We start from the raw sequence: 26,665 nt of genomic DNA, 5'->3' as shown, positions 1-26,665 counted from the left end.
AGCCCAAGAAGATTCAAATCCCTATTGGTACATATGCCTGGGGACTGGGAGCAGCAGGGATATTTTTGTCTGTTCCATTGGGGATCATGGAGCAGGGGCACTGTGGCATCATTGTGTGCGTTACAGGGAGGTGTTCCGGAACATGTCCTCATCACTGCGAGTTCATTCACTCCCTCTTTGTGTAGGCGGCATTGCTGGCACATTTCCCCAATTGGTGCGCCTTGTTTGTGCTCCGGCTATTTTTGCACTGTTTGGGGGATTTTCCAAGTGGTACATTTCCCACCCCCACTCTGCATTAAGTGGGTATATGATACAGCAGTTGTTACACCAGCATCTCCCCTTCCACGCAAAGCATATTTGCCGTATGGAAGTGGCTCTGCAAATCCTGTACCAGCTACACCCTCCTTTCCTAGCAGTTTTCAAAGGGTGTTCCAGAGAACCCAAGAAATTATGAAAAGGTTCCTCAATGAACCTTGGGCAAGTTTTATTAAAGTGACTTTTCCACCAATGCTCACTTTCTCCTGAAATGTACACACACGATCAATTACCCGGATATTTGTTGGATGTCAAACTCAGCCAAGAGCATAAGGTCAAACAGATTCCTCACTGGCCTTGCAGACAACTTCATTGTCCAGAAAGTGGGAGAAGCAACAAGAGGAACAGCCATTTTAGATCTGGTCCTAACCAATGTTGATGACCTGGTTAGTGGGGTAGAAGCGGAAGGATCATTAGGCGCGAGTGATCATGCTCTTCTGAAGTTTACTATACAGCAGAAAGGAGCAGCCAAGCATACTAGGACTCAATTTCTCGACTTTAAGAAAGCCGACTTCATAAAACTTAGGGAAGTGCTTGGTGAGATCCCATGGACAGTAATACTAAAAGGAAAGGGAGTTCATGATGGCTGGGAGTTTGTTAAGAGGGAGATAGTAAAAGCACAACTTCAGGCAATACCAATGAGACGGAAACATGGAAGGTGCCTAAAGAAGCCAGGGTGGCTATCTAAAGAACTTTTAACTGAGTTAAGATTAAAAAAGGATGTGTACAAAAAATGGAAAAGGGGGGAAACCACCAAAGAGGAATTCAAACAAATAGCCAACACGTGTAGACACAAAGTCAGAAAAGCTAAAGCACAGAATGAACTCAGGCTTGCTAGAGAGGTTAAAAGCAACAAAAAAGGCTTTTATGGGTATGTTCGTAGCAAAAGGAAGAACAAAGAAACAGTGGGGTCACTCAGAGGAGAAGATGGTGAAATGCAAACAGGGGACACAGAAAGGGCTGAACTCCTCAATGCCTTCTTTGCCTCAGTCTTCTCCGATAAAGAAAACAATGCCCGACCTGAAGAATTTGGAGCAAATGATTCAGCAGAGGAAACACAGCCCAGAATAACTAAGGAGATAGTACAAGAATACTTGGCTAGTCTAGATGTATTCAAGTCTCCAGGGCCAGATGAACTGCATCCAAGAGTATTAAAAGAACTGGCAGATGTGATCTCAGAACCACTGGCAGTCATCTTTGAGAATTCCTGGAGAACAGGCGAAGTCCCGGCAGACTGGAGGAGGGCAAATGTTGTCCCTATTTTCAAAAAGGGGAAAAGAGAGGACCCAAATAATTACCGCCCAGTCAGTCTGACATCAATACCAGGGAAGATTCTGGAGCAGATCATTAAGCAAACAGTCTGTGAGCACCTAGAAAGGAATGCTGTGATCACCAATAGTCAGCATGGATTTCTGAAAAATAAGTCATGTCAGACTAACCTGATCTCGTTTTTTGACAGAATTACAAGCCTGGTAGATGAAGGGAACGCAGTGGATGTAGCCTACCTTGATTTCAGCAAGGCATTTGACAAGGTGCCCCATGATATTCTTGTAAAGAAGCTGGTAAAATGTGGTCTTGACTATGCTACCACTCAGTGGATTTGTAACTGGCTGACTGACCGAACCCAAAGGGTGCTCATCAATGGTTCCTCTTCATCCTGGAGAAGAGTGACTAGTGGGGTGCCACAGGGTTCTGTCTTGGGCCCGGTCTTATTCAACATCTTTATCAACGACTTGGATGATGGACTCAAGGGCATCCTGATCAAATTTGCAGATGACACCAAACTGGGAGGGGTGGCTAACACCCCAGAGGACAGGATCACACTTCAAAACGACCTTGACAGATTAGAGAACTGGGCCAAAACAAACAAGATGAATTTTAACAGGGAGAAATGTAAAGTATTGCACTTGGGCAAAAAAAATGAGAGGCACAAATACAAGATGGGTGACACCTGGCTTGAGAGCACTACATGTGAAAAGGATCTAGGAGTCTTGGTTGACCACAAACTTGACATGAGCCAACAGTGTGACGCGGCAGCTAAAAAAGCCAATGCAATTCTGGGCTGCATCAATAGGAGTATAGCATCTAGATCAAGGGAAGTAATAGTGCCACTGTATTCTGCTCTGGTCAGACCTCACCTGGAGTACTGTGTCCAGTTCTGGGCACCACAGTTCAAGAAGGACATTGACAAACTGGAACGTGTCCAGAGGAGGGCAACCAAAATGGTCAAAGGCCTGGAAACGATGCCTTATGAGGAACGGCTAAGGGAGCTGGGCATGTTTAGCCTGGAGAAGAGGAGGTTAAGGGGTGATATGATAGCCATGTTCAAATATATAAAAGGATGTCACATAGAGGAGGGAGAAAGGTTGTTTTCTGCTGCTCCAGAGAAGCGGACACGGAGCAATGGATCCAAACTACAAGAAAGAAGATTCCACCTAAACATTAGGAAGAACTTCCTGACAGTAAGAGCTGTTCGACAGTGGAATTTGCTGCCAAGGAGTGTGGTGGAGTCTCCTTCTTTGGAGGTCTTTAAGCAGAGGCTTGACAACCATATGTCAGGAGTGCTCTGATGGTGTTTCCTGCTTGGCAGGGGGTTGGACTCGATGGCCCTTGTGGTCTCTTCCAACTCTATGATTCTATGATTCTATGATTCTATGATCAGAGCATTTGGTGTATTCTACTCCATTTCATGCAGAAGAGAATGGTTGTGGAGCTGAGCGGATCTGGCAGCACTCAACACAAATTTAGCAATTTCTCTAGGGCATATCCCAAAACAATGTGTAAAGCACAGACGTCCACAGATGTCAATTCCACACGGAATTTTTTTTATATAACATAGAAACTTTTAAAATCATAGTTGTAATCTAGGGAACCTGCTGTATTCTGCCTACATCACCATAAACACAACCAAACTCCTTGGTCAGGTACTTCCCATCCAGCTAAAGTAGTTCATACATATGGATCTCAATCAATCCATTTGCAACAATGACCGCATGAACTTAAAAGAAAGTATAGTCAAATGTGGTAAAAATCACAAGTAGTATTACAAATTATTGAAATTAAGATAAATTGGAAATCATCCTGAGGTGGGGTTCAGAGGCTTTCTGTTTTAGACTAACTGCAGCTTGTCATGAGTATGTAACCAAGTTTTGCTCAGAGTAAAGCCATTGCTATTAATGGACCCAATTTAGACATGCTCATTAATTTTAATGTGTCTATTCTGAGTAAAACTCAGTTGAATACCACCCATTATACTGCAAAGTTGCTACCATGCTACATCAAGTTTGTCAGGAGATAATGAAAGAAAAATAACAATATAAGTAGTCAATACTGCTTTTTTACCTTTATATGCAATGTGTTTCTTAACAGCGTTACATCTCTCACAGACATACCCACAGCCTCCCAGCTACAGATGCTGACTTTTTCCTCAAGAGAGGACACACACAGTTCTCTTCTGCCCTCATCTCTGCTGGTAAAGGTCATCACAGAGCAGACTGTTACCCTAAGAGCAGAGCTGCCATCACAATGTCACCAAAGAATGTAGAAAGGAACCCTGATAAACAGTGACCATAAGGTTCTGAAATAATGTAACGTCTTTGGCACCTTCTAAACAATGCAATGCGTATCTCAGTTGCCACAATTTGTGACAGGCACCTTAGGATGAGGTTCATCCTTACCAGAATTAACTTTATCACGACAATCAGGAGATGGGAAAAGAAAAGGCAGCAATTGCCAGAGCAAGGGTGAAGGTGAACCAGAAGATATATTAATAGACAAACAGATGTTGGCAGAAAGCACACACACACAAAATCAAAACGGGAGGATCTAAAGCCTGCTGTGGAAAACAGCCCAAATGCAGATAAAGCAAAGCATTTTGTTGCAATTTCTAAAACATATCTCACAACTACAGCAACATTAGTAACACAGGCCATTCTAAAGGGATGCGCGCCTTTGACCTACATCTGTAGCACCAGAACATTTAGATGCCCTTAAACAACCAACTCACTCAAGTGTGTAGAAAACATGAAAGCCGACCATATATACAGATATTCCAGGGGAAGAACAAAAACTGCTATGTATTCCAGAGAGGCAGCCTAGTTGTGTGCTGCAGCAAAACCAAAAAGAACACCTAGAAGACCAATACATTTACTGTGGGAATAGGCTTTCGCCAGGTCGGTTTGCAGCCATGGGAGGACGGCTCACAAGCTCAAGAGACCCTAAAGTCAAGCAGGAGCAGTTAAACTGGAGCCACAATCTCGGTTCAGAGCAGTATACCTGTCAAGGACAAGGTGCTTTGGGGTGCGGGGGGGGCGCATACAACAGGGAAGGGCTGCTGCCTTCCTGCTTGGCCGGTCCCTCCCCTCCAGGCATCTAACAGGCCACTGCTGGGAACAACATGCTGGACCAGGAAGACCTTTGTCTGATGCAAGAGAGCAATTCTTCCTGTTGTGTTTTTTTGAGCGGGGCGGGTGTGCCTGCCCGCCCCCCCGGAAAGGAGGGGGTTTCGCTCCCCGCCCCCAGCCCTCGCCTCAGCGCCACACCCACCCGCTCCCAGCATCTGCAGCAGCCTCCTCGCCCCCGGTCTCCCCCCCCCCCGTTCCCTTCCCACCTTACCGTGTTGGGTGAAGATATTGAAGCCGCTCTCGGCCCCTCGCGGGGCGGCCACCTCTCGCCTCCGGCCGGCGGGCCTGGCTGCGCTGCCCCGGAGCCCCCTCGGCTGGGGCTGGGAAAGAGGCGGCGGCTGTTGCTGCTGCTGCTGCGTCGCCGCCGCCGGCTGCTGGAGCGCGGAGGAGGCGCCCGGCTCCCCGACGCGGCCCACCTGCTGGCCCATCCCCGTCCCCCGCCCGTCTCGGGCCCCCGCCACAGCCCTCGGCCGCCGCCTCGCGCTCACATGCCGCCGCCTGCGACGCTCCCCCAGCCGCGCCCGCCCAGGCCCGCTTCCCCACAGGGCTGCCCTGCCGCCTCCGCCTCCGCCGCCGCTTCCTCCTCCTCGCCACCGCGCTCCGGACAGGCCCTCACGGACTCGCCCCCTCAACCCCCGCTGCCGCCATCTTGACCACAGAGCTGAGGGGGCGAGGGGCAGAGCGGCTCCTTCTCGCCCACCCTTCCCACCTCCGGTCCTCCAGGGGCGGCGATGGCTCCGCCTCCCGTCCGCGGCCCCGCCCCGCGACGTCCGCGGGCCATCCCGCGCACGCGACTCCGCTTCGCCACTTTAAAATGTCGTGAATGACGCCTAGGGTAGCCGGGATAAAGAGTCAAATACATTTGATCATTATTATTCCTAATAGATGTTCCCTCAAGTATTGGGGGGGGGGAAGTATTCTTATTATGCCATATTTTTAAAAAGCCAAACACTTAAAAAAATTAAGTAAAGTATTGATTTAATGCACTTTCTAACATTAAATCCATTCGAGAATAGAGGGAGAGGTTAGAAACATATTTTTCTCCTTTCTTGAAATGTTTTTGTGTGCTCCACCTTTTGGTTTTTTTTTTTATGTTGTTTTATTTTAATGGGTGATAGTAATAGGATATTTGAAGGAGCTTTATAACCATTTTATTTGTATGCCACCTGTCCGTAGTTAAAACCAGTGGGGGGGTTTCTGGGGCTGCTCAACAGTACGCAACACCGGCACCTTTTTTGCGTAGAAGAAAAACACTGGTTAAAAATCTGGCACTTCCTGTAACAGCTTCACGGTTGTTGTACCAGCACAGGTTTTTTTCTAGAAGAAAAGCACTGGTTAAAACCATGTTTAAAGCAGCTTTCAGCATGAAAAAAAACCCCCATAATTACAAAAGTAGCCATAAACAATAAGCAAAACACTTCAAAAAGTACACAAAATTGACTAATATCCACATAAATCATAAGTAAACGGACCCCTGACCATTAGGTCCAGTCATGGACAACTCGGGTTGCGGCGCTCATCTCGCTTTAGTGGCTGAGGGAGCCGGCGTGCAGCTTCCGGGTCATGTGGCCAGCATGACTAAGCCGCTTCTGGCAAAACCAGAGCAGCGCACGGAAAAGCCGTTTACCTTCCCGCCAGAGTGGTACCTATTTATCTACTTGCACTTTGACGTGTTCTCGAACTGCTAGGTGGGCAGGATCAGGGACCGAGCAATGGGAGCTCACCCCGTCGTGGGGATTCAAACCACCGACCTTCTGATCGGCAAGCCCTAGGCTCTGTGGTTTAATCCACAGCGCTACCCAGCACATCCCAGCACATAAATCCTAAGAACAGCTAAAAATAAGAATAATAAAAAAGTAGTATCAATAACAGCAACAAGACCCCACAGCAAACCCCGCTCAGCAGGACCCCAGCCCAAGACCTCTGGAGCTACATGGCACTCTTCATCAAGCAGAATGTAAATGTAAATTTTTTGATGTTTGCTCAGCTTTCAAAGCAGCCACATTGATACCAGAGGGCATGTTGAAGATTTCACTGCGCAAGATCAGTGTGGGAGAGGAGGTGGAGAAAGCGCTTGGAGAAACACTTATTCACAGGTGACAAGCTATGTTTTGAACATAATCATTTTGTCTGGCTGACTTCAGGTATGACCATGCTTAGATCATGACTGATATGATGTATTAGCCTTTTCTTTTTGAGCCCAAACCAGTGCTTCTGGGAACTGAAGATTTTGGGCATGATCCAGCAAAACATAAATCACAACTAGCCCAAATTCCACTGACTCTCCCAACGAGAGCTGCTCAAATAGAAGTCTTTCTGGATTGTACCACATACTGCCGCATTGGGGGGGGTGTCTTACAAAAAATGGGCATGTTGGAGGGAAAAGTTGTCCAGAGTCCTTCCCCCTTGCATCTAGTTTTCTATCTGCAGGGAGGGTTTATTCCTTCATATGGCTGAGCATTCATTTATGTTTCCCTTACCAGCAGGGACGCGGGTGGCGCTGTGGGTTAAAGCCTCAGCGCCTAGGACTTGCTGATCGAAAGGTCGGCGGTTCGAATCCCCGCGGCGGGGTGCGCTCCCGTCGCTCGGTCCCAGCGCCTGCCAACCTAGCATACCGAAAGCACCTTCGGGTGCAAGTAGATAAATGGGGACCACTTACCAGCGGGAAGGTAAACGGCGTTCCGTGTGCTGCGCTGGCTCGCCAGATGCAGCTTGTCATGCTGGCCACGTGACTTGGAAGTGTCTGCGGACAGCGCTGGCTCCCGGCCTATAGAGTGAGATGAGCGCACAACCCTAGAGTCTGGAAAGACTGGCCCGTACGGGCAGGGGTACCTTTACCTTACCAGCAGACAGTCCAGAAAATGTTTTGCCACAAGTTGTCTCAAAAGTCTTCTTGCAACTTACTTTTGCTGGATTTTGACTTGGTTTCTCTTATTAATATTCATTCCTTGACCCCAAGGACTATGTCAGCTGGCCACACGTAGCTCCTTCTTGAGGAATATGGTGCTCAACAATTGGTGGTTAAGCAACTGCAGGAACTCTTGGATGACACTGATTTTCTGGCCCCATTTCAATCTGATTTCAAGAGTGATGTTGGTTTAGAAAATACATTGGTCACCTCAAAATATGACTTATTCTAGGGGAAGGGCAATATTGCTCATTCATGCAGTCCTTTCAGCTGCTTTTGATCACATTGGCCACAATATCCACCTGGTTTGGCTCTTAGGAGTGTGTTGGGTGGTTCTGCTGCTACTTGGCAGGATGATTATATCCCTGTCCAGGAATGGGTGAAGCTCATCACAGGTGTTGTTAGCCACAGAGACAAATTACGCCTTCAATGAGTGATGGAGCTATGAGTTTTCAGAGACTATGAACGTGCTTTTTCAAGTGGAATATGACCTTTATTGAGAACAGGATTTCTACCTAACGTCCTAACTCAAGTATCTACCCACCCACAAAGACATCATCATCATCACCATCATAATTTATTATTTATACCACGCCCATCTGGCTGAGTTTCCCCAGCCACTCTGGGTGGCTTCCAACAAAATATTAAAATACAATAGTCTATTAAACATTAAAAGCTTCCCTAAACAGGGCTGCCTTCAGATGTCTTCTAAAAGCCTGGTAGTTGTTTTTCTCTTTGACATCTGGTGGGAGGGCATTCCACAGGGCGGGTGCCACTACCGAGAAGGCCCTCTGCCTGGTTCTCGCAGCAAGGGAACCGCCAGAAGGCCCTCGGAGCTGGACCTCAGTATCTGGGCAGAATGATGGGGGTGGAAACGCTCCTTCAGGCATACTGGACCGAGGCTGAAGTCTTGTTGGGATTCAGACCTCAGCTCACTGCAGCATGCAGGCACCAGTGGAGCCTAAATAGACTCGCCTCATTCCAGTGTTAGAGACATAGAATGTGATTGATGTATTGATAGCACCCAGGTCCAAACCCCTTGATGAACATTGGTCTATCAGTGGTGGGGAACCTGTGGTCCTCCCAAGTCTCTGTCTGGCCTGCTGATCTCTTCCCAGGTGACACCTCCCCAAACCACACCGTCACTGGCTCACACTTTATTTTTTTGGCTAGATGGAAGATGTCCTTGCTGAAGAGGTGTGTAGAAAACTTTGACTTGTGTGTGACAGGGCTATAGAGTTGCATGTTGCCCCACCCTTGGCATGTAACTCCTGGAAGGCTGTCTGCTAGGAAATATGGCCCTCAGGATGAAAAAAGTCCCTGGCAGCGACTCTTTGGGGTTTCAGGCCAGGATCTCCTAGCCCTATCCAGGGATGCTGGGAATTGGATCTGGGATCTTCTGCATGCAGACAGATGCTCTACCACAGTGCATCTATGTGGGGTTTATCATCTGTTTGTTTGGTTGTAAGCTGCTATGGGCAAGATAGTGAATGACAAATCTAATTAATAAACTCATAATACCACTGATTTACGGCCCTTCCACAGTGGAATCATGGGTGATATGCCAATTTCGCAACTTCAGAGTAGGATATAGAAGGGCTGACTGAAAGCTTAATTGATCTGGTGCTGAATAGGGTTGTGACTGATTTTGATGGAAACAACAGGATATTTCAAAAATATACTGTAGAGTTACCTTGGGAATGGGCTGGGACTTGAGTTCAAGGCTTCAGTTCAAGGCAAATGGTATCACTGTGGCCTTATGAAACTGTAGGAGGCAGAGACCTGCTATACCAACTAAATTCCAGGTATTGAAAATAGCCATGAGTATTTGGAGAGGAAAATGCACTGCTGCATTGTGTAATAACAGTACGAACTAGATCTTCTGGAAACTAGTGAAAGGCTGAGATATATTTCCAACAAATGAGAGGTGGTGGGGAAGTGCTATTAAAACAATGGCAGAAGTTTCAATAAAGCAGGGATGGAGGAAACTGAGGGAAATGGCAGCTTTAAACAATGGCAGGTTTTAGAAAAGGACTGGTTGGCGGTTCGAATCCCCGCGACGGGGTGAGCTCCTGTTGCTCGGTCCCTGCTCCTGCCAACCTAGCAGTTCGAAAGCACGTCAAAGTGCAAGTAGATAAATAGGTACCGCTCTGGCGGGAAGGTAAACGGCTTTTCCGTGCGCTGCTCTGGTTCGCCAGAAGCGGCTTAGTCATGCTGGCCACATGACCCGGAAGCTGTACGCCGGCTCCCTCGGCCAATAAAGCGAGATGAGCGCCGCAACCCCAGTCGGCCATGACTGGACCTAATGGTCAGGGGTCCCTTTACCTTTATGAAATATTTGTGGGCTCCACATCCTTTCTTTCTCACGAGGCAGCTGAGGAACGAAAGAGGGGAAAGTTGCAAAGGAAGGAAAACTGAAAACGGAAAAGTGGTTGTTTTGAGTGGCAGAGGTCTAAATAAAGCAGGGATTTAGAGATGCTGAGAGGAAAATGGTGTTTTCAGACGATGGCAGAGGCATGAGCAAGCAAGGGAACACACAGGAGGGGCTGTTTAAAACAGTATTTCAGGACAGTGAGAATGGCATTCGGAAAGACTTCAGTGTCAGCTTTTTGTGTTGTACTCATTCTGTTATTTCTCCTTGTTAAAACTGGGTTTTTATAATTCAAAAATACTCAGTGTCACACCATCCCTGCTCTACTTAAATCTCTGCCATTGTTGGAGTACAGCGAGAAAGGAGAGGCACTGAAAAGGGTGGGGAGGCTGTTTTTAAACTTTTCTCTCTTCCATTCCTCAGCTGCCTTATGTGAAAGAGATGAAGGGTGCAAAGTCCTCAAATATTCCATAGTATCTTCCTACAATCATGTATTTAACTCCTGGTATCATGTGATATCTTCAACATGAAGCCCCAGATTCAATGCAGTAATTTAGAAGAGGTATTTTATTAACAAGCAAACACCCATATATGTACAACATCCATCAACTGAATTTAATTTTTGCTAACATACTTGCTCTTCAGATTCTACCTATCTTAAAGATACGATAACATAGATCAGCTTGGAGTGTGTGTGCAAAGGGGGCTGCACAATAGGGGAGAGACATAGAAATAGGGGGGGATCTGTGTGCATGGGAGAGTTGATAAAGTGTGGTGGCAGATCCACACATGGCTATTGTGCACTTGTCAAGAGACAGTAAAACTTACAACAAATATGAGTTTTTATTTGTTAATATCGTGCACATAGTGCAGGATGCCATCTCAGCAAAATATGGATACAAGCCCCTGGAACCATATACCTGCTAAGCCATAAACTAAGTTCATAAGATTTGAAGCATATGAAATCTCTCCAGGCAATGACGACCCTCCATATTATCCTGGCAGCCCACATAAACACAAAATTGCATTGGCAGTTTAATCCCATACATGTCTACTCAAAAGTAAGTCCCACTGAGTTCAGCTGGACTTACTCTCAAGTAAATGCATATAGGACTACAGCCTAAAGTACCCTAAAGACTCAGAAAATAAAAGCATTTAACTAACCTCAATTAAGAAGCCAACAAGGAAGAAGTCTATACTGACAGTAAACTTCTTTTTAAACTATCAGGTATTGGCTCTGCAGCAGGATATGGCCTATTGACAAGTCAATAATTACTTTCTGAGACAGCTTCCTATACCTACCATGTCTCCCTATTAGCAGTCATTTGATTCTACTCATTTTCAGAAAATGCAATATAAGCACAGCTCTTTCTACCCTCATCATCAACTAATGGAGACCTAGTTCAGGCCAAAGTCTGCATGGGGAATGCATCACAAGGCAGACTTTGCAAGACTGCAAAATTATATTCTGTCATTTGCATGGTCATAGGGAGTCACGACCAAGAGATAGGCCCCTTTTTCTGGTTGCCATATTTCATTTAGTTTCTAGCCAGGCCACTGTTGGACAGTTCTCCGAACATAATTCGTGAACTGATGAATCCATCCAACAGTACAAGGTAGCGACTGAAGAATTGAGTCCTTCTTGTGTTACTTGGTAACACTGGAACTCCATCACCAGCTCTGAGTCTCTGGAGGCAGTAGTTTAGATGGTAATTGAAGTCTAAAGTACATGAAGCCTAAGTAATGCTCTGGCGGTACAAAGGCAGAAGTAAAAACTTCTAGGCCTGTAGGGGCTGATGTTGCACACCATCTTTTCTACATCCAAAGGCGGCTCTTGGCACACTCTTAGCTCTTTAAGGTAGATCCTGATCACAGAAACCGCAGTTTCTAATTCAAGCTACAGAGCGCCTCTCTCACTCCTGGCAGAAATTGGATCAATACTAGTGTGTGAAGGAGTCCCATTGCCATACCTCCACCACTAAAAGGCAACATCAGAAAGGAGCACATTAAGACTGCACACTATCCTATGTTGGCAACTCCTACCTAAAAAGAGCATGGTAAGTTGCCATTGAAACTAGCATGGTGTGAGAAGCAAAAAACCCCAACCCAGAGTTTTATTAAAAAATTTATTCACATAATACTTATTTATGCAGTCTGAACCTGGGAAAACACATAACAGAATCAAGATTATATTGAGTTCTTTTCTTCCAATAGTTTCCATTTGCAGGCACTCCCAAAGGCAACCTTCTGGCAGGTCCAAGAGGTGTGTGCACTCTGCTCCAGCTGCTACATAAATAAGTTAACTTCTTAATAAATTAGTTTCTTTTTTTTTATCTCTTAAATGACATTTCCAGTTCATCAGATTCCAAAATACAAATGTGTGTTTTTTTTCTACACCACTTGCCAAATCAGGCAAAGATAGAGGACTGTAGTACTTCCTTCAGATATTTTGGTGCTTCAAAGCTAATTCTGTCTCTGTTACTGTTGCACAGAAATGAGTCTTTATCAGCTTGAAAAGTTGTTTAATTTCATACTGGTATGCTGCTGCTTGTGTAAAGATAAATACGGAGACATCCAAGCTGCAAGAGGTTACCTTCACTAATTGTACTACTCCATTTTTCCCCTGCACACAACATAATTGCAACAGCTGATGTTGGAAGTGTCCAGGGAATTTAACCTTAGTACCTGACCTGATCACACCTTCATGCCATGTTTCAAAAAGATTTTTGTAACCAGTGACCCTCATGGTAGAAATCGACATCACCTGTAGAAACTCAAGATGATTAGCTGAGCCAGCTTGACAGAAACCATTGTATTTGTCAATGTTCTCTTTGTTGAAGTAGATAGCTTGCAACAGATAGGGATTGCCACTGCTTTTTAGGCCAGGTTGCAGTTTAGGCAACTGCCTTCAGACAGTTACTGACATGGACTAAGAGCAAAAGATTTAGAAGAAAAAAATGAATCCCCCTGCCATTTGTTACTCTGGAAGCAGGAAGTTGTAGCTTTTGCCCAAAAAAAACTAAGGCTAACTGAAAAAGTCAAACCTTGCCTTTTTCACATGGCTTCCAAGGTATCCAACCCAGGAACTTTAATCTGATAAAGTCTCTGATAAAGTCTGCTGAATAATGCATAAGAATGCTACATGTCAAAGCTGACACATGGGATAAACTTCTACAAATTACTCTCCGATATGGTGGATGGATATCATTTCCAGAAAAATCGGGCTTATCATTCAAAAAGTCACCTAAAATTTCCTGAAGCACTGTATAATTCAAGGCTAATGGTCAAAAAGCCAGTAGATAGTTCAGAAGAAGCAGCTTTCTGCCACTTGGAAAAGGCCTACTGGAAATGCTTTTAAGTTCAGCTCAGCCCTGAAAAATGACAGGATACTGTTAAGTATACTGTCTGGCACACAACCTGCAACTACTTACAAAAGCAGTGACACACCAGTCAGAAAATATTCCATTGCTCAGTCTCTGGTGGTATCCATCTTTTAAATTAACTGCAAACTTTAGCAACAAACCCCATTGGTCTTGTCTCATGAAGGGGTATCAATACAGAGAGAACACAATGAATCTCAATCATTCCTACTTTTTAAAATAATTATTTGGTTCAATTGTATCTGCTCCTTTAAAAAACCACAAGGCTTATTCCGTCCGTATCAGTAGAATACTGGCAAGAATCCTTGTGTGGTAACAAAACAATGGTTTGCACAATAATCGTTGATCTTCATGGCTGGTTGAGTCTTTGCAGCATCATGCAGTCCTGAATCCTTTCAGCCTTGCGGATGGAGTATAGATTTAAATTAGCAATCTAAAATAGTCTCTCTTCTTAGCATTTCGGAATTAAAGGATTTTGCTGAATGCTGCTAACAATAACGCAATCCTTCATGGAGCTCTTGAGAAAATTCCAGCCAAAAATGCGTGAGATGCATGAGGGCCAGGAGAAGCAATAAGGGATCCCTTCAACAACTGATCTTGTCTTCATGCTCTCTTTTTAGGTAGCCAGCAAGGAAGCACAGGCAGCCCATTCTTTACAACTATGAATTGGGCTATAATCTTGAAACCATATTTGGATTAGATGAGGGGACTGTGGCTCTTCTCTGGAATCAGTCTGTCTTAATGCCTACTTCCAATTTCTTATTTAAGAAATCTAGGAGTGCTCTCAGTGTAACATCCACTGCCAGCAATGGACATCCAAAACATGATGTGGGGCTACCTGAAGGCAAGTTCCTTGTCTTCAGCAAAACCATCATGCCGCTGCTTTCTCCTTCAATTCAGGAAGTCTGGCATTTCAGTTCCAGTCCATCCTGCCCACAGCCATGCAAAACCAATTGTGCTGTTTTCGTATTGTTTTCTTAAAAATAGGGAGAGAAAATCTGCTCCAACACCTGTTGAAGCTACAAATGGGAGAGTGTCATCCTATCTTCTACCAGTACAATGTCTGGTCCAAACTGGTCTGTACATTGCTTTACTGTAGCCAAGATATTCAGGAGTCGCTGGTCCAGGGCATCCATATGAGGGGAAGATAGAACTGGTGAAATAGGATCATGAGACATGGCAGTTTTTAAGGCAGACTTCAGGACCCCATTCTTCAGGTAGTTCAGTCTGTTCCATGTGGAGACTCGAATACTGCAAAAGAAATGAGAGAATGTATGGCAAACCTAAGTTTTGATTGCAGACTTCAGGATGAGGGACACAGTCTACTTGGGCCTGTCCACACGCGTATATCACAAGATGGTAACACTGAACTATAAGCAAAGCTGCTCATATTTTGCATAAAACACTCCGAACAAAGTAGTGTGTAGTGGGGGGGGGTGGTAGGAATGGGAAAATTTGGGTTCAGCCATGAAGCTTACTGGATGATCTTGGGCCAGTCACTATTTTTCCGCCTAACCTCACAGGAACAAGAAGATAAAATCCTCCTTGGAGAAAAGGCAAAATACCAATGCAATAAATACAGAAGACCTACTCAGAAAATGAGTTGTGCAAATAATCTACATAAATATTTATTTTATATAAAGTTGTTCAATTTGAAAGCTTTATTTTGAATTTCATAATTGCATAATGTGGACATTTAGTAAGGAGTGGTGTAGGGCACGAGGGAGGTGGTAAGTTAAAACTGTACTGCAAGCCTCTCCTGCTGCAGCTCAGACTGGAGGTTATGCAAAAAAATAAAAATAAAAATAAAAGCAAGCTAGGAATCGTGTGCACTCTTCGGTTAGGGTATTGTTTAGAGGGTTTTGTTGCTATTGTGAATACAATTTTTCTGTATCTTTATTTTTACAACTTAATATTTTTGTGAAAATTGTTCAATTTGGTCGTGTACTTTTTGGGTGTGTTTTATTTATTCCTTATTACTACTACTTTGGCTTCTAATTATGTAAATCTTTTTATGTTGCGAGCCGCCTATAGTTTTCACTCTGGAAAGGCAGAATACAAATAAAATAATGATAATGATATTGCATACTAAAGCACTTCTCAGAAATTGATTTCCTCCAAGGCCAAAAAACCTCAGTCACGCCCGTTTAAAGTTCCTAAGCTTTGAGCCCACTCAGCCTACTAATTACTGCACTTCTTGCCTTTCTTTCTTCCCTGCAGCTACTTCTTCACTTCTCTCATCAAAAGCTTAAGTTACATGTAATGCAGATGGCTCAGATGGAATCACAGAGCTTGACAACATGTGACTCTTGTCACATGAAAAGCAGCTACATGTAAAGCCAGGCACTGACTGCAAACAATTCTGAAGACAGTGACAGGAAGAAAAAGCTGGAGGGAGATCATAGAGCTGCTCCATCCTGTCTTATCTCTCCGTTAGCAGCTAGTTGATCCTGGGGGTTCAGAGGAATAGCTTCTTTTGATGTGACAAGTTTAATGTGCAGCCAGCATCTCAGTCTCAAACAAAAGTTGCAGATCATCAAGACACTGTAGTAAGAGTCTGCAAAGCACATGCATTTTTATTCATTATCCTAACCATTCTCTTAATGCACTGAGGCAGCACTGGATTGTCAGACTCCCAGGATGTTTGGGTCGGGGATTGCAAGGTGTGTACAGTATAAAAGATCTTATTTCTCCTTTACTTACATGCAGCATTGATAAAGAGGTGCTAAAATGCTTCTCTCATCCAAGACAGGGTTCCCAAAGCTGAAAAACAAATGGATACAAATTCAGTGAAGTTGCTGGAAAATTCTCCCCTACTCCACACCACAGAGTTAAGGACTTCAGCAATCCCTGACATTTCAATTAACCCACAAACTTAAAGGGAATCAGATGCATTAGCAATAGCAGGCTTACAAAAATTCACTTTTGGTTCCCTACCTTAAAAGCATGAGGGTAGCCTTGCACAACCTGTTGCCCTCCATATATTTTGGCCTCCCACCAGCCTCAGCCAGCATAGCTAATGGTCAGGGAAAGTGAGAGATGTGGCCCCAAACCTCTGGAGGGAACTAGACTGGACAAAGATGCATTGGGGAGAGCCCACAGTACAATAGTAATTTATGCAAATCTTTCCTAACCATATGGCTGTCATTTAGCTTGGAGAAATTTCACAGATGTTGACACATTTCCCACCTTTTGGCATTGTCAAGTAGAATTAGCATACTGGCCCCTTCATCATCCTGAAAGCTTTCATAATGGTGTCGATCAGCATTCCCAATCAAATAATCGAAGATGGCTGTATCTATGATATCGAGGAGCCGTGGGCCTGAGTCGTAGGGTGAGGTCTTCTTTACAGCATCACAGTAGCTCTCATCATATTCCCACCTGCAAGCAGACATGGAGAAAGCTTTATGATTCATTTAAAATATAACCATGCATTGTCAGAGGCATTAAAGAGAGATTTCCATAATGTAACTGCTGAGCTAGTCAAACTGGCTCAGTGCCTACCTGGTGAATGTCCAGTTAGCTTTCAAGCCAATATTCTCCCATTATGGTGTGTGAGAAAATTGCCTTTAATGACCAGCTTGCCTTTTATATCTCCTCTTTTAACTTAGGCTCTTAATTCCATCCACCTTCCCCTCTGACAATTCTGTTCTCATTTAATAATTCAAGGCAAATCCACAAAAAGAGGGGAAATTGCCTTATTTTGCCCAAGGTTTAGTGCATACCAATATTTGGTTGTTTCTGCAAGGTGCAGTAATATTTGAGGAGAAACAGTAAGGAAAGTGAGAGAACATTAGTGGGGATCACAAAGGAGAACTTGAAATCTGTAACGTTATAGTGAACAGCAGATGCTGTCAATATGGTTTTCAGCCATAACCCAAGCAAGAGGGGCAGGTAGAAGTGGATTTATTTATTTTTAATGGAAACAAGAGTCTCAGGAAACCAAATTAAAGTACTGATGTAATCACGATAGATAAACAAAACCAATCATAGTCAAAAGTGGAGTTTGAGAAAGGGATGTGGAATAGGGATGCTTGACAAATTCAAGCATTGCAAATTCTGATGCACACTAACCTGATTTACATATTTCAGGCTAAAGTGGAAGTTGGATAACCACCATCTTTCACACTTCCTGAATTTCCCAACATATTTTAAACTGTATTTTGGTAAAATAGGTTTAGAAATGCATTATTTTGAGAGAAAATACATTAAGAAGCACATATTCAAATGCAAATTAAGAATTACCACAGATTAATGATGAAATGGGATGGAACAGAATTATATATGAAAATGTACAAACGTGGCAAGGCTAATTTGTCTTTGCCTAGTAGGGAACAACAAAATGTGCTCTTGTCAGCACAGTTTACTTCACATGCAGAAATAAGCCTAACTGTTGCAAACGAAACAGGTCTCAAAACATTAGATTGTACACTATGCACATATACACAGACAACTGCTACCCAGTTAATTTAAGTTATAAGAACTTCAACTCTACATATTCTTTGGGAAAGAAAACAAAGAGAACAAAATGGATTGTTTCTTCCCATCATCTCTTAAAATCCTTCGCATCTGTACTTCCAGCCCCCTTCGTCCATTGCACAACATTCTCAGAATCCTTTTTTCCACCAGATACCTTTAGGGGCTGTAACAATATAATCCATATACAAAATATACCATTCTTGAGGGCCTCGGCTGTAACAGAGTTTCAGGAAAACTGGCTGATTCCCTCCTTTCCATCTACAAATACTGCCCATTCCCTCGACTGACCAACAGACATGGCAAAGAAAAAAACAGTATTTTGCTCTATACCTGGCCAGCTTGCCTTCCCTGTACGTTCTGCCCCATGGGTGTCGATGCTTCTGAAGCGGCCAAACATCTGGCAGCCATAGCGTGACTGACCCCTCCATGGTGTCCCCTTCGGCACAGGCTGGCTCTGTTTCCCGGCAATAGTAGCACTTTCCATAGAAGCAAGTATTATTTCCTTAGAAGAAAGCAGAAGCCAAAACCCATCTCTTGTCAAGTTGATATAGTAGTATTAAAATGTTTATAGATGTTTCAGAAGCTTTCTAGGAGATACCTTAAAATCTCTAAGTTTTAAAACTAACCCATTTCATTTGCTCAAGAGAAAACTCCGCTTCTCTCTCCTTTCCACTCATGATTAACTAAAGGCCCAGCTGAATGAAAAAGCAGATACTTTCTTTGAAGTATGCAAATGTATTTTTCTGACATATTTCCATAAACAAAGCCAGGGATCTCAAATTGTGCAACAGCCCTCCTGATACTTGTTATAGCAGTTTCATTGCTTTTAAAATGAGGGGTTTTATTTAGAACGAATTGCTGCTTCTAAATCATCTGTTGACATTACCATTGAACACTACTAACTCAATTAACAGAGAAAGAAGTGAAATGGCAAAGACTGCTTCTCAACAGAATATTCTCTCAGATAAGAATCCTTCACACTAAACCATCTGTGAATTAAGTCCAGAAAAAGCTGTTTCCAATCCCCTGTGGTTAGGAGACCAGGAGTTCTCTTTTTAGCACCAACTAAGGTGCAGTATGGGACGCGGGTGGCGCTGTGGGTTAAACCACAGAGCCTAGGACTTGCCGATCAGAAGGTCGGCGGTTTGAATCCCTGCGACGGGGTGAGCTCCCATTGCTCGGTCCCTGCTCCTGCCAACCTAGCAGTTCGAAAGAACGTCAAAGTACAAGTAGATAAATAGGAACCGCTCCTGCGGGAAGGTAAACGGTGTTTCCGTGTGCTGCTCTGGTTCGCTAGAAGCGGCTTAGTCATGCTGGCCACATGACCCGGAAGCTGTACGCCGGCTCCCTCAGCCAATAAAGTGAGATGAGCGCTGCAACCCCAGAGTCGGCCACGACTGGACCTAATGGTCAGGGGTGCCTTTACCTTTACCTAAGGTGCAGTATTAGATTCTACCAATGTCCACAGTAATCATAGTGTTGGTGTCAAACCAGAATTTACAACCAGAGGTAACTTTAATACATTATCATAGTATTAATATCAATGCACACTGGAAGGGGAAGAATTTGTATATATGAGGGGAAGGAAACCCACAAACCCGCTACACACTCACAATCTTCTAAGCACAAGAAATCAGGAATACTGTATCTGACTGAGCCTAAGGGGCTTGCAGAACATTAGGCCTGCTTTCCCAACAGCAATTAACTTCCACAAGCCCCTTGCTGGGATTTTTTTCAATTTTATTTTAGAGGTCTTCATGAAATATACTTTGTCACCTACCTAATGTCAAGAACGTACTTAGCAGTTGTTCTGTGGCAACGGGTTTGATCTCTGTGCGGAGATTCACAAACCTACCAACCACTAGAGGGGCTCGTCGGAAACCTAAGATTCTGTTTGGAGAAGAAAAGTAAGAAGGAAGTGAGACAATATGGAACAATCCAGTCGCCTCCCAAATATCTAAGGAAGAAAATTCCAAAAATTAAAAAAAAAAAACTTTACAAAAGAGGCTGACAATTTCACGATAATGTCTCAGCTGCATTGAAACTTCCAAAATTGCATACGCAGGGTCACCATCCACACTTCATAGGTGGGTGGTGCTCAGTACGAAAAGCAGGGTTAGAGCAGAACAATAGTGGATTTGCTCTTAGGCTGTAAAAATGGTTTGAGCTTCAAAACAAATTGTTTAGCTGTTGGGACCGGGCCTGAAGCAGCTGTACACAGTGTTCTGCCCCCAAATACTGCTTTAAATAAAGTCCTCAAGTAAATAATGCTTGGATTCATTTGACATTTGTGAGAAGGACTAGACAAAAAATGTGAGAGACGGGAGGGATCTTTCTTCAGAAAAAAATACTTTTCCTCCACAAAGGTTTGTTTAGTACATTTGTATCCCACCCTTCATCCATAACGGAAGTCAAACTGGCATGTTTAAGGTTCCCAAATGGTATTCCATTCAGGCACTTATGAGAGAAATGGCTGCATCATGTGCCCTCAGAACATGCTCTGCAATTTTATTGCTTCAGTGCAGCTTTACAAGCAAGTCTACAAACGTTACCAGTCTACTTTAAAGGAACACACACAAAAAAACACCTGCTTGCTTGAATATACCTACATTAGTCACCTCAACCTTCAGTTTCCATGCCTGAGTCACCTGGAAGCAATGTTTACTTTCCACAGGCCTGCCTCATTTGCAGCAATTTGGCCCTACTCAGAGAAACAGCTTGAACCTCACATTAGAAATGTAATTACTTAAGAAAACCATGACGGCCTGTTGCACTCATATGAGGATATAACTGAATTAGGTACAGAACAGGAAGTCATTATTTCCTCACATTTTTTCAATTAAAAACAAAATTTCTATTCAGAGCTTAAAGAAGGTGTTTATTATCCATTTCCAAGAAGAGTGAATTCTAACTCAACATTTATATACCTGTCCAGGTGAAAGGCTGCCACCTCTGCGTTGTGTCTGTCATACCCAGCATACGGCTCTCCTTCTACCACATAGTCTCTGGCATATCTAAAAATTGCAAGCAGACAGACAATCTGGGTCATAATGCTCGATTTTTCCTTTAAGCTACAGAAGCAAAATCCAAGCAGATTGAGTTTCTGAATCAAGATGGCACATTACTTGAGACATGTTCCCAAGCAGCTGATCACATGGCCACACATGCAAGGAAGCTTTTAACTAGAGCTGTTACTGATTGACAGTGGACTTGCTGTATGGTCCACATCCCAGGCCAGGAAGACAAGAGCTGATTCTCTCAGGCAATAGGCTAGGCACTTCCTTGCAGCTTCTTCTCACTTAGCTCCATAACACTGGAAGAATATCGAGCATAGCCCGTCAGACGTGGGCTATAAGCTGGAAAAGGAAAGGTGGTCACTTTTCCCATACATGTGCAATGTGGTGAAAAGTTTGATAAGGTCCAGCACCGAGGGCTTTCTGTCGGTTCCCTCACGGCGAGAAGCCAAGGCAGAGGGCCTTCTCGGTAGTGGCGCCCTCCCTGTGGAATGCCCTCCCACCAGATGTCAAAGAGAACAACAACTACCAGACTTTTAGAAGACATCTGAAGGCAGCCCTGTTTAGCGAAGCTTTTAATGTTTGATGTATTACAGTATTTCAATATTTTTTTTGGAAGCCGCCCAGAGTGGCTGGGGAAGCCCAGCCAGATGGGCGGGGTATAAATAAATTATTATTATTATTATTATTAGCTATCCATTTCCCTGATCTGTCTTTACCCATCCAGTGGAGAATGATAACCAGTACTCCCAATTTGGGAAACCCCAAAGCAAGTCATGGAGTTGGGGCAAGGGGAACACTCAATATATTTCATCCAGTCACTGTATGACCTTTTTACCTCTTGGGTTTGAAGACCACTTTCTGCCCACCTTCCAGTATGAGCAATGCCTTCAGCTGGGTTCCCTTATAGCCTACGTCTGCTTTGATTATCTTTTTTGTAGCCATAGCATGCATCACTGCCCCCAGTTCTGGCGTCTCCTCTGGGTACACTTCCCGTGGCACCACCCACTGGGCTGCAATCTCCCAGGGAGACTGCAGAGTGTGGTCAAGTCGTGGGTCCAGCTCCACCCGCAGGCTTGCCATCATACGGTGAAAGGCACGCTGGTCCTCTCGGTTAGCTGCTGAAGTGTCCAGGTTGTCTATGAGGAAAACCTTGGCAAAAATAAAGATGACAAGGAGGATTGCCAGAAGCACCACACGTTGTTTCAACTTCATGATGACAAGCAGTCCTCTCCTGCTGCGTTCTTCCAAAGGCTACAGGAAGTCTCTCACAAAGCAAGTCGAGAGGCAATGTACAAGTACCATCTTTGCTTCAGTTGACCAAATGTTGCCATTGCAGCTTCTGCTACACCTGTGAATTATTAAAGACAGTTGAATTTCACATCCTTAGACATGATCTCCTATACCTGCTGATTTCTAGTACTTTTCACTGTGTGCATCTGCAGAAACAGCCAGTTTTTAAATCCAGCATCTACTAAAAGGTTGACTTCTTCAGATTTTCAGGTAACTACTTGCCAGAACTCTACTTGCTATGCAACATGGAGAACTGAATGACATATGAATTCTTCTGTTGATTTTTAGAATTCAGAAACTACTAACAGTGATGTGAAAGTGTAAGGAAAATTAATCTCCCCGTCATTTTGGGATGGAGCAAATAGAAAAGTATGTAGCATTCTCAATGAGGGAAAACAAGATATCCAATTTACGTAGGGAAGACTGGTGAAAGATTACTATTTTACTTTGTTGAACAATCCAAGCTATGATCTTATCTGCCTAGATTCCCAGGACATTCTGCCCAACCAAGAAGGTGTGGGATGTTTCTGAACTATGGAAATACTACCTTGCCCACTGTGAAAGATCCCTAGGACATCAAGGCTTTCCCAAACAACACAAGGAAATGTCTTTTAGCCCCTAAAGCAAACAGGAAAGACTTGAGGACACAAGAAAGATTATTTGGCTCCAAAGGCTCCTTCTCCGGGAGGAAAGCTGTAGAGAAAGAACTTTTAAACTACTGATCAAGCATTTTACATTTGCGGTACTAAAACACTCCCACCATCAACCCACAAAGCTGTTCATAGTTTAATGGAGCTCTTCCACACAATAAGCAAGACAACTTAATCTAGAGAACAGTAGAACTGTTTTCCCCCTAAGTTTTCAGATTGAAATTTGTACATTAGACAGGATATGTTTTGCTCAACATTGGAGCAAATCGCGTGGTTATCAGGACTGTCTCTATTTTTCACCAAGTTCTGGACACAAAACACTGTTCACAGGAAGCTGGAGAGAAATCTCTGAAGGGCTGCTGCATTGAAATAAGAATAAGAATAAAGATCTAGGCAGCTGTGCTGTCCCAGAGCTCACCCATAAGCTTGAAAGCCCAAATGAACAAAGATGAACAGATATTTTCAGCTGAGTGTTATTACTAAGCAAAGATACTCTTCTACTTGTCATTATACAGACTGAAGGGTACTCCTACTTCTTATTAACACTTAATTTGAAAACTAAGCCAGTCAGATGAAAAAACATTTGTGCATCTATGAGCAAACACAGCAGTTCCAGGAATTATATGCTACGTGTCCAAAGACCAAGGGAGGTGGTGACATTAGTCATTCCAAAATGAACCTTGAGAAGAAACATTGCACAGTTTGTTGATCTGAGAACAGGCTACACGGCTTTCCTACAAAATATCTTTGTAGACATTGCAGACAAGAGCTGGCAGTCAACTGCTGTGCAGGAATATGATTGTGCCATCTTTTGCCAGCCTAATTCACCCAATTAGTAGAGTTTTCTATTTCAAAGTCTTCAACCTCTACTGACTCATAGTAAACTAAACCACATACAGTGTACTCACCGTTCCCTCAGAGTTCCCTCCCCACCGCAACTAATGGCAAAATTCAGATTGTAAACTCCTTAGACCACCTTATTTCTTACACTTCAGACCACAGGCAGCTGATAAGGTTAGATAATTACATTTAAACTACCAATGTCTGAGGGCAAAATAAGATGCAATGGACAACTAAGAGGTGCTAGACCTTTTCAAGTTGAATACCACTGTACAAGCACCAAATTTTTTTTGTAGGGCTCCCAAGGGCATTTTTATAATGAGCTGGTTCTGTGGCATCTTTCAACTAAAATCCCCCCTCTTTTAAATAAAACCATATTCAGTTTTGGGCAGGTTCTTCTCAGTTAATCTCATACACATTAAAGAGATTCAAACCCTGCAGACTTTTACCACTCACCAGGATAGTAATACAAGATATGCCATCTTCCCATACAGGTGAAATGGCTGCAACAGCATAGCCCAGTCTCCTAAGTTTAGGAAGAGATAAAATTCTCTCTCCCATGGTTCAGCAACCATGAACAAAAGTAACTCTTCCAAAAGAATGAATGAGTACAATACAAAAGGGGGGCGTGGGGATGTTACCTAGCACTGCTCTCTTATTTCTAAACCTATCTAATTTCCAGACAAGTTACTGAAGGATCTAATATTAATAACTGCTAAAAGAACAAGGCTTGTATAGATGAGATCTATGCTAAAATTTAGAGAGGAGGGGAAATCCACATTGATTTCAAACAATCTGCACTAAACTTTCAGTACAAAAAGGCTGCTTTTAAAATTACAGCAAAACTGTATGCTCTCATAATCATTTGGGGGGGTGGCACACTGGAAATGCTGCATTAAAGCCAGGGGAAGAGGAAGAATGCTGGATCTGATGAGACTGAAATCCAAAAGGGAAGAATAAAAATTGAATAAAAATAGATGTCGCTGTGTGGAAATGGATAGGCTTTTCAGTCAGTCTTCAGTGCTTCTGTACACCTGAACTCTCTACGTGACATGTACTTCTTGATAACCCTGTATAAAACAGCGACTGAAGGAGGCCAGATGTGTGACTGGAACTGCAATTTGGAGAATATGGAGACAGAAATGTTTCTATTGGAAAATATAATGCGGGCCCAAAATCAGTCGTTCCTGTTTCAATGGTGCAAAGATTTCTAAAATTTCTCTGTACCATTCTCACAGCTTTACAGCAGTTCATGCCAAAATATTTAATCTTGCTCTCTAGCACATATACGCCATCCCTTCTAGACTGGCAGGAACTCTGTGGAATTAGAAAAGGGAATTAACAATAGGCTGCTTCCGGTAATGTACAGACATCACACCTCATTACACTTGACCCAGAAATATCGGTGCCAAAAAGCTTCTGCCAATTAGAACAGCGTTTTCAAAACTGGTTTTTGAGCATTCAAAAACGTCCCACATCTATGTCTTATGCCCATGTATTTAAAATTTGCTTCAGCAGGTGCAGGTGGGCAACAACCAGAGGACCTTCTCAGCTGAGGTACATGCCTGAGAAGCTTAAGTGACATTTATGTTATTATTCCTTAAGTGATTATTATTATTATTAAGTACTTAATTCGTTCCGGAGGTCCGTTCTTAACCTGAAGCACCACTTTAGCTAATGGGGCCTCCCGCTGCTGCCGTGGCACGATTTTTGTTCTCATCCTGAAGCAAAGTTCTTAACCTGAAGCACTATTTCTGGGTTAGCAGAGTCTGTACCCTGAAGCGTATGTAACCCGAGGTACCACTGTATTATTATTATTATATATATTATTATTGGTATTATTATTATTTCCGTGAGCAGGTGGACGTTTTAATTTCTGTTTCCAGTTTATTAAGTTTTCCAGCGTTTTAACGTTTTATCGAAAGATGCTCTTAACTTTTCTGTTGTTTGGTTTTATACAAATCTTCCTCTCTGGCGCGCAAGCGTATTTTAAGCCCTCTCTGCTCAGTTTCTGAGGAGAAAAACAAAAAACCGGCTCCCATAGCCCAATTCTTTCCAAAAGCAAACGCTTTCTAGTTGACACACTTTAAAACCATATACTCTCTCACCCCCCCCCACGACCGTTGCTGCGCGCGCTCTGAGGAGACACGCGCTCTGCACATGCTCAGGGGGCATGTTTCCCCCCTCCTTTTTCCCTTCCACACCCTGTGAAGCGAAGCCAGCCAGTGCGGAGCCCCCGACGCCCCCCTTCTCCCCAAAGGTGCCCCCCCAATTATGGCAGCGGGGGCGAGCTGAGCCCCCCTACCTACGAGGCGCTTGAGACCTTCCAGCCCTTTCCGCCGCCCGCCCCCCCCATTCCTGCCACATGGATGGGTCCCTCTATGGGTCCCTCTAGGGAAGGAGGGCGCGAAGGGAAGGAGGCGGGAGGGCGCCGGGCCCGGCTCTTCTCCGCCGCGCGCGCCCTTCCCGCAGCCCGCTCTCCTACTCACCCGCCCACGGGCGCCCGCGCGCCATCCCCGCTCACTGGGCCGGCTGCCGGCGCTGCTGCTGCCGGCGCCGCCAACGACCCTTTTCGGAGGCGCGCCCCCCCCCCGTACGCACGCACAACATGGTCTCGCCCAGCTCGCCCTCCCTCCCTCCACCCCGCCCCCGCGCGCACCCGCCGGCCAATGGAAGCGTCCGGGAGAGACCACGCCCTTCCCCGGACCAAGACCAATCGCTCGCTCGCTCTCGCGCCTTAAGGCGTAAAAAGGCGTCGCGTAGGGTCTCTTAAAGAAGCCGCGGCGTCGCCTGTTCAAGGCGGACGAGTGAGCGTGCGAGTCGTTTCCGTTCAACCAATAGAAAGCTGCGCTATGTGACGTTCCGTTTTCCCCCCACGCCCCTCCCTTCTGCACGTACTTGTGCGTTGGCAAGGGGGCGGGGATGTCGCCGAGTTGCTCTTTAACTCTCTCCTGCCCGTATAAGAATAAGGCTCCCTGAGGTTAAGAGGCTCATGCAATAATACCAACGGAG

At 44.3% G+C, this 26,665-nt stretch overlaps 2 protein-coding genes across 6 annotated transcripts in view; both read right to left on the bottom strand.

Moving 5' to 3' along the window:
• Window positions 1-5,161, bottom strand: part of ABL2 (ABL proto-oncogene 2, non-receptor tyrosine kinase) — a 50,825-nt gene extending 45,664 nt beyond the window's left edge. For all 4 annotated transcript variants that reach the window (XM_053391265.1, XM_053391266.1, XM_053391267.1 and 1 more), the window contains exon 1: window positions 4,930-5,161. In XM_053391265.1, coding sequence (XP_053247240.1) covers window positions 4,930-5,146 — 217 coding nt within the window. In that variant the 5' untranslated portion in view covers window positions 5,147-5,161. The remainder of the gene's footprint in view (window positions 1-4,929) is intronic.
• A 7,786-nt stretch (window positions 5,162-12,947) lies between these two features.
• FAM20B (FAM20B glycosaminoglycan xylosylkinase) lies at window positions 12,948-26,259 on the bottom strand. Of its 2 annotated transcripts, none has more exons than XM_053391272.1 (8): window positions 26,143-26,259; window positions 21,709-22,221; window positions 20,784-20,870; window positions 19,637-19,746; window positions 18,187-18,358; window positions 16,567-16,758; window positions 16,081-16,140; window positions 12,948-14,628 (listed from the first exon to the last, which is right to left on the bottom strand). In XM_053391272.1, the coding sequence occupies exons 2-8, from the start codon at window positions 22,083-22,085 to the stop codon at window positions 14,397-14,399; spliced, it is 1,230 nt and encodes a 409-aa protein (XP_053247247.1). In that variant the 5' UTR covers window positions 22,086-22,221; window positions 26,143-26,259; the 3' UTR covers window positions 12,948-14,396. The 2 variants fall into 2 exon arrangements, with proteins under 2 accessions (XP_053247247.1, XP_053247248.1); XM_053391273.1 differs by lacking the exon at window positions 26,143-26,259 and adding an exon at window positions 25,963-25,984.
• Window positions 26,260-26,665: the final 406 nt, after the last annotated feature.

This window comes from Podarcis raffonei, chromosome 6 (assembly GCF_027172205.1).
Source record: "Podarcis raffonei isolate rPodRaf1 chromosome 6, rPodRaf1.pri, whole genome shotgun sequence".
Taxonomy (NCBI): domain Eukaryota; kingdom Metazoa; phylum Chordata; class Lepidosauria; order Squamata; family Lacertidae; genus Podarcis; species Podarcis raffonei.
The sequence above is the reverse complement of the archived record's forward strand: the minus strand, read 5'-3'. Positions and strand labels throughout refer to the sequence as shown.

Bases quoted from the DNA above. Each gene is read 5' to 3' on its own strand.
- FAM20B (XM_053391272.1), bottom strand. From the start codon at position 22,085: ATGAAGTTGAAACAACGTGTGGTGCTTCTGGCAATCCTCCTTGTCATC. The intron at 20,871-21,708 runs GTAAAAAGGTCA...TGCAATTTTTAG, and splicing joins GTGGTCTTCAAACCCAAGAG to ATATGCCAGAGACTATGTGG. The intron at 19,747-20,783 runs GTATATAAATGT...TTCTCCAAACAG, and splicing joins GCAGCCTTTCACCTGGACAG to AATCTTAGGTTTCCGACGAG.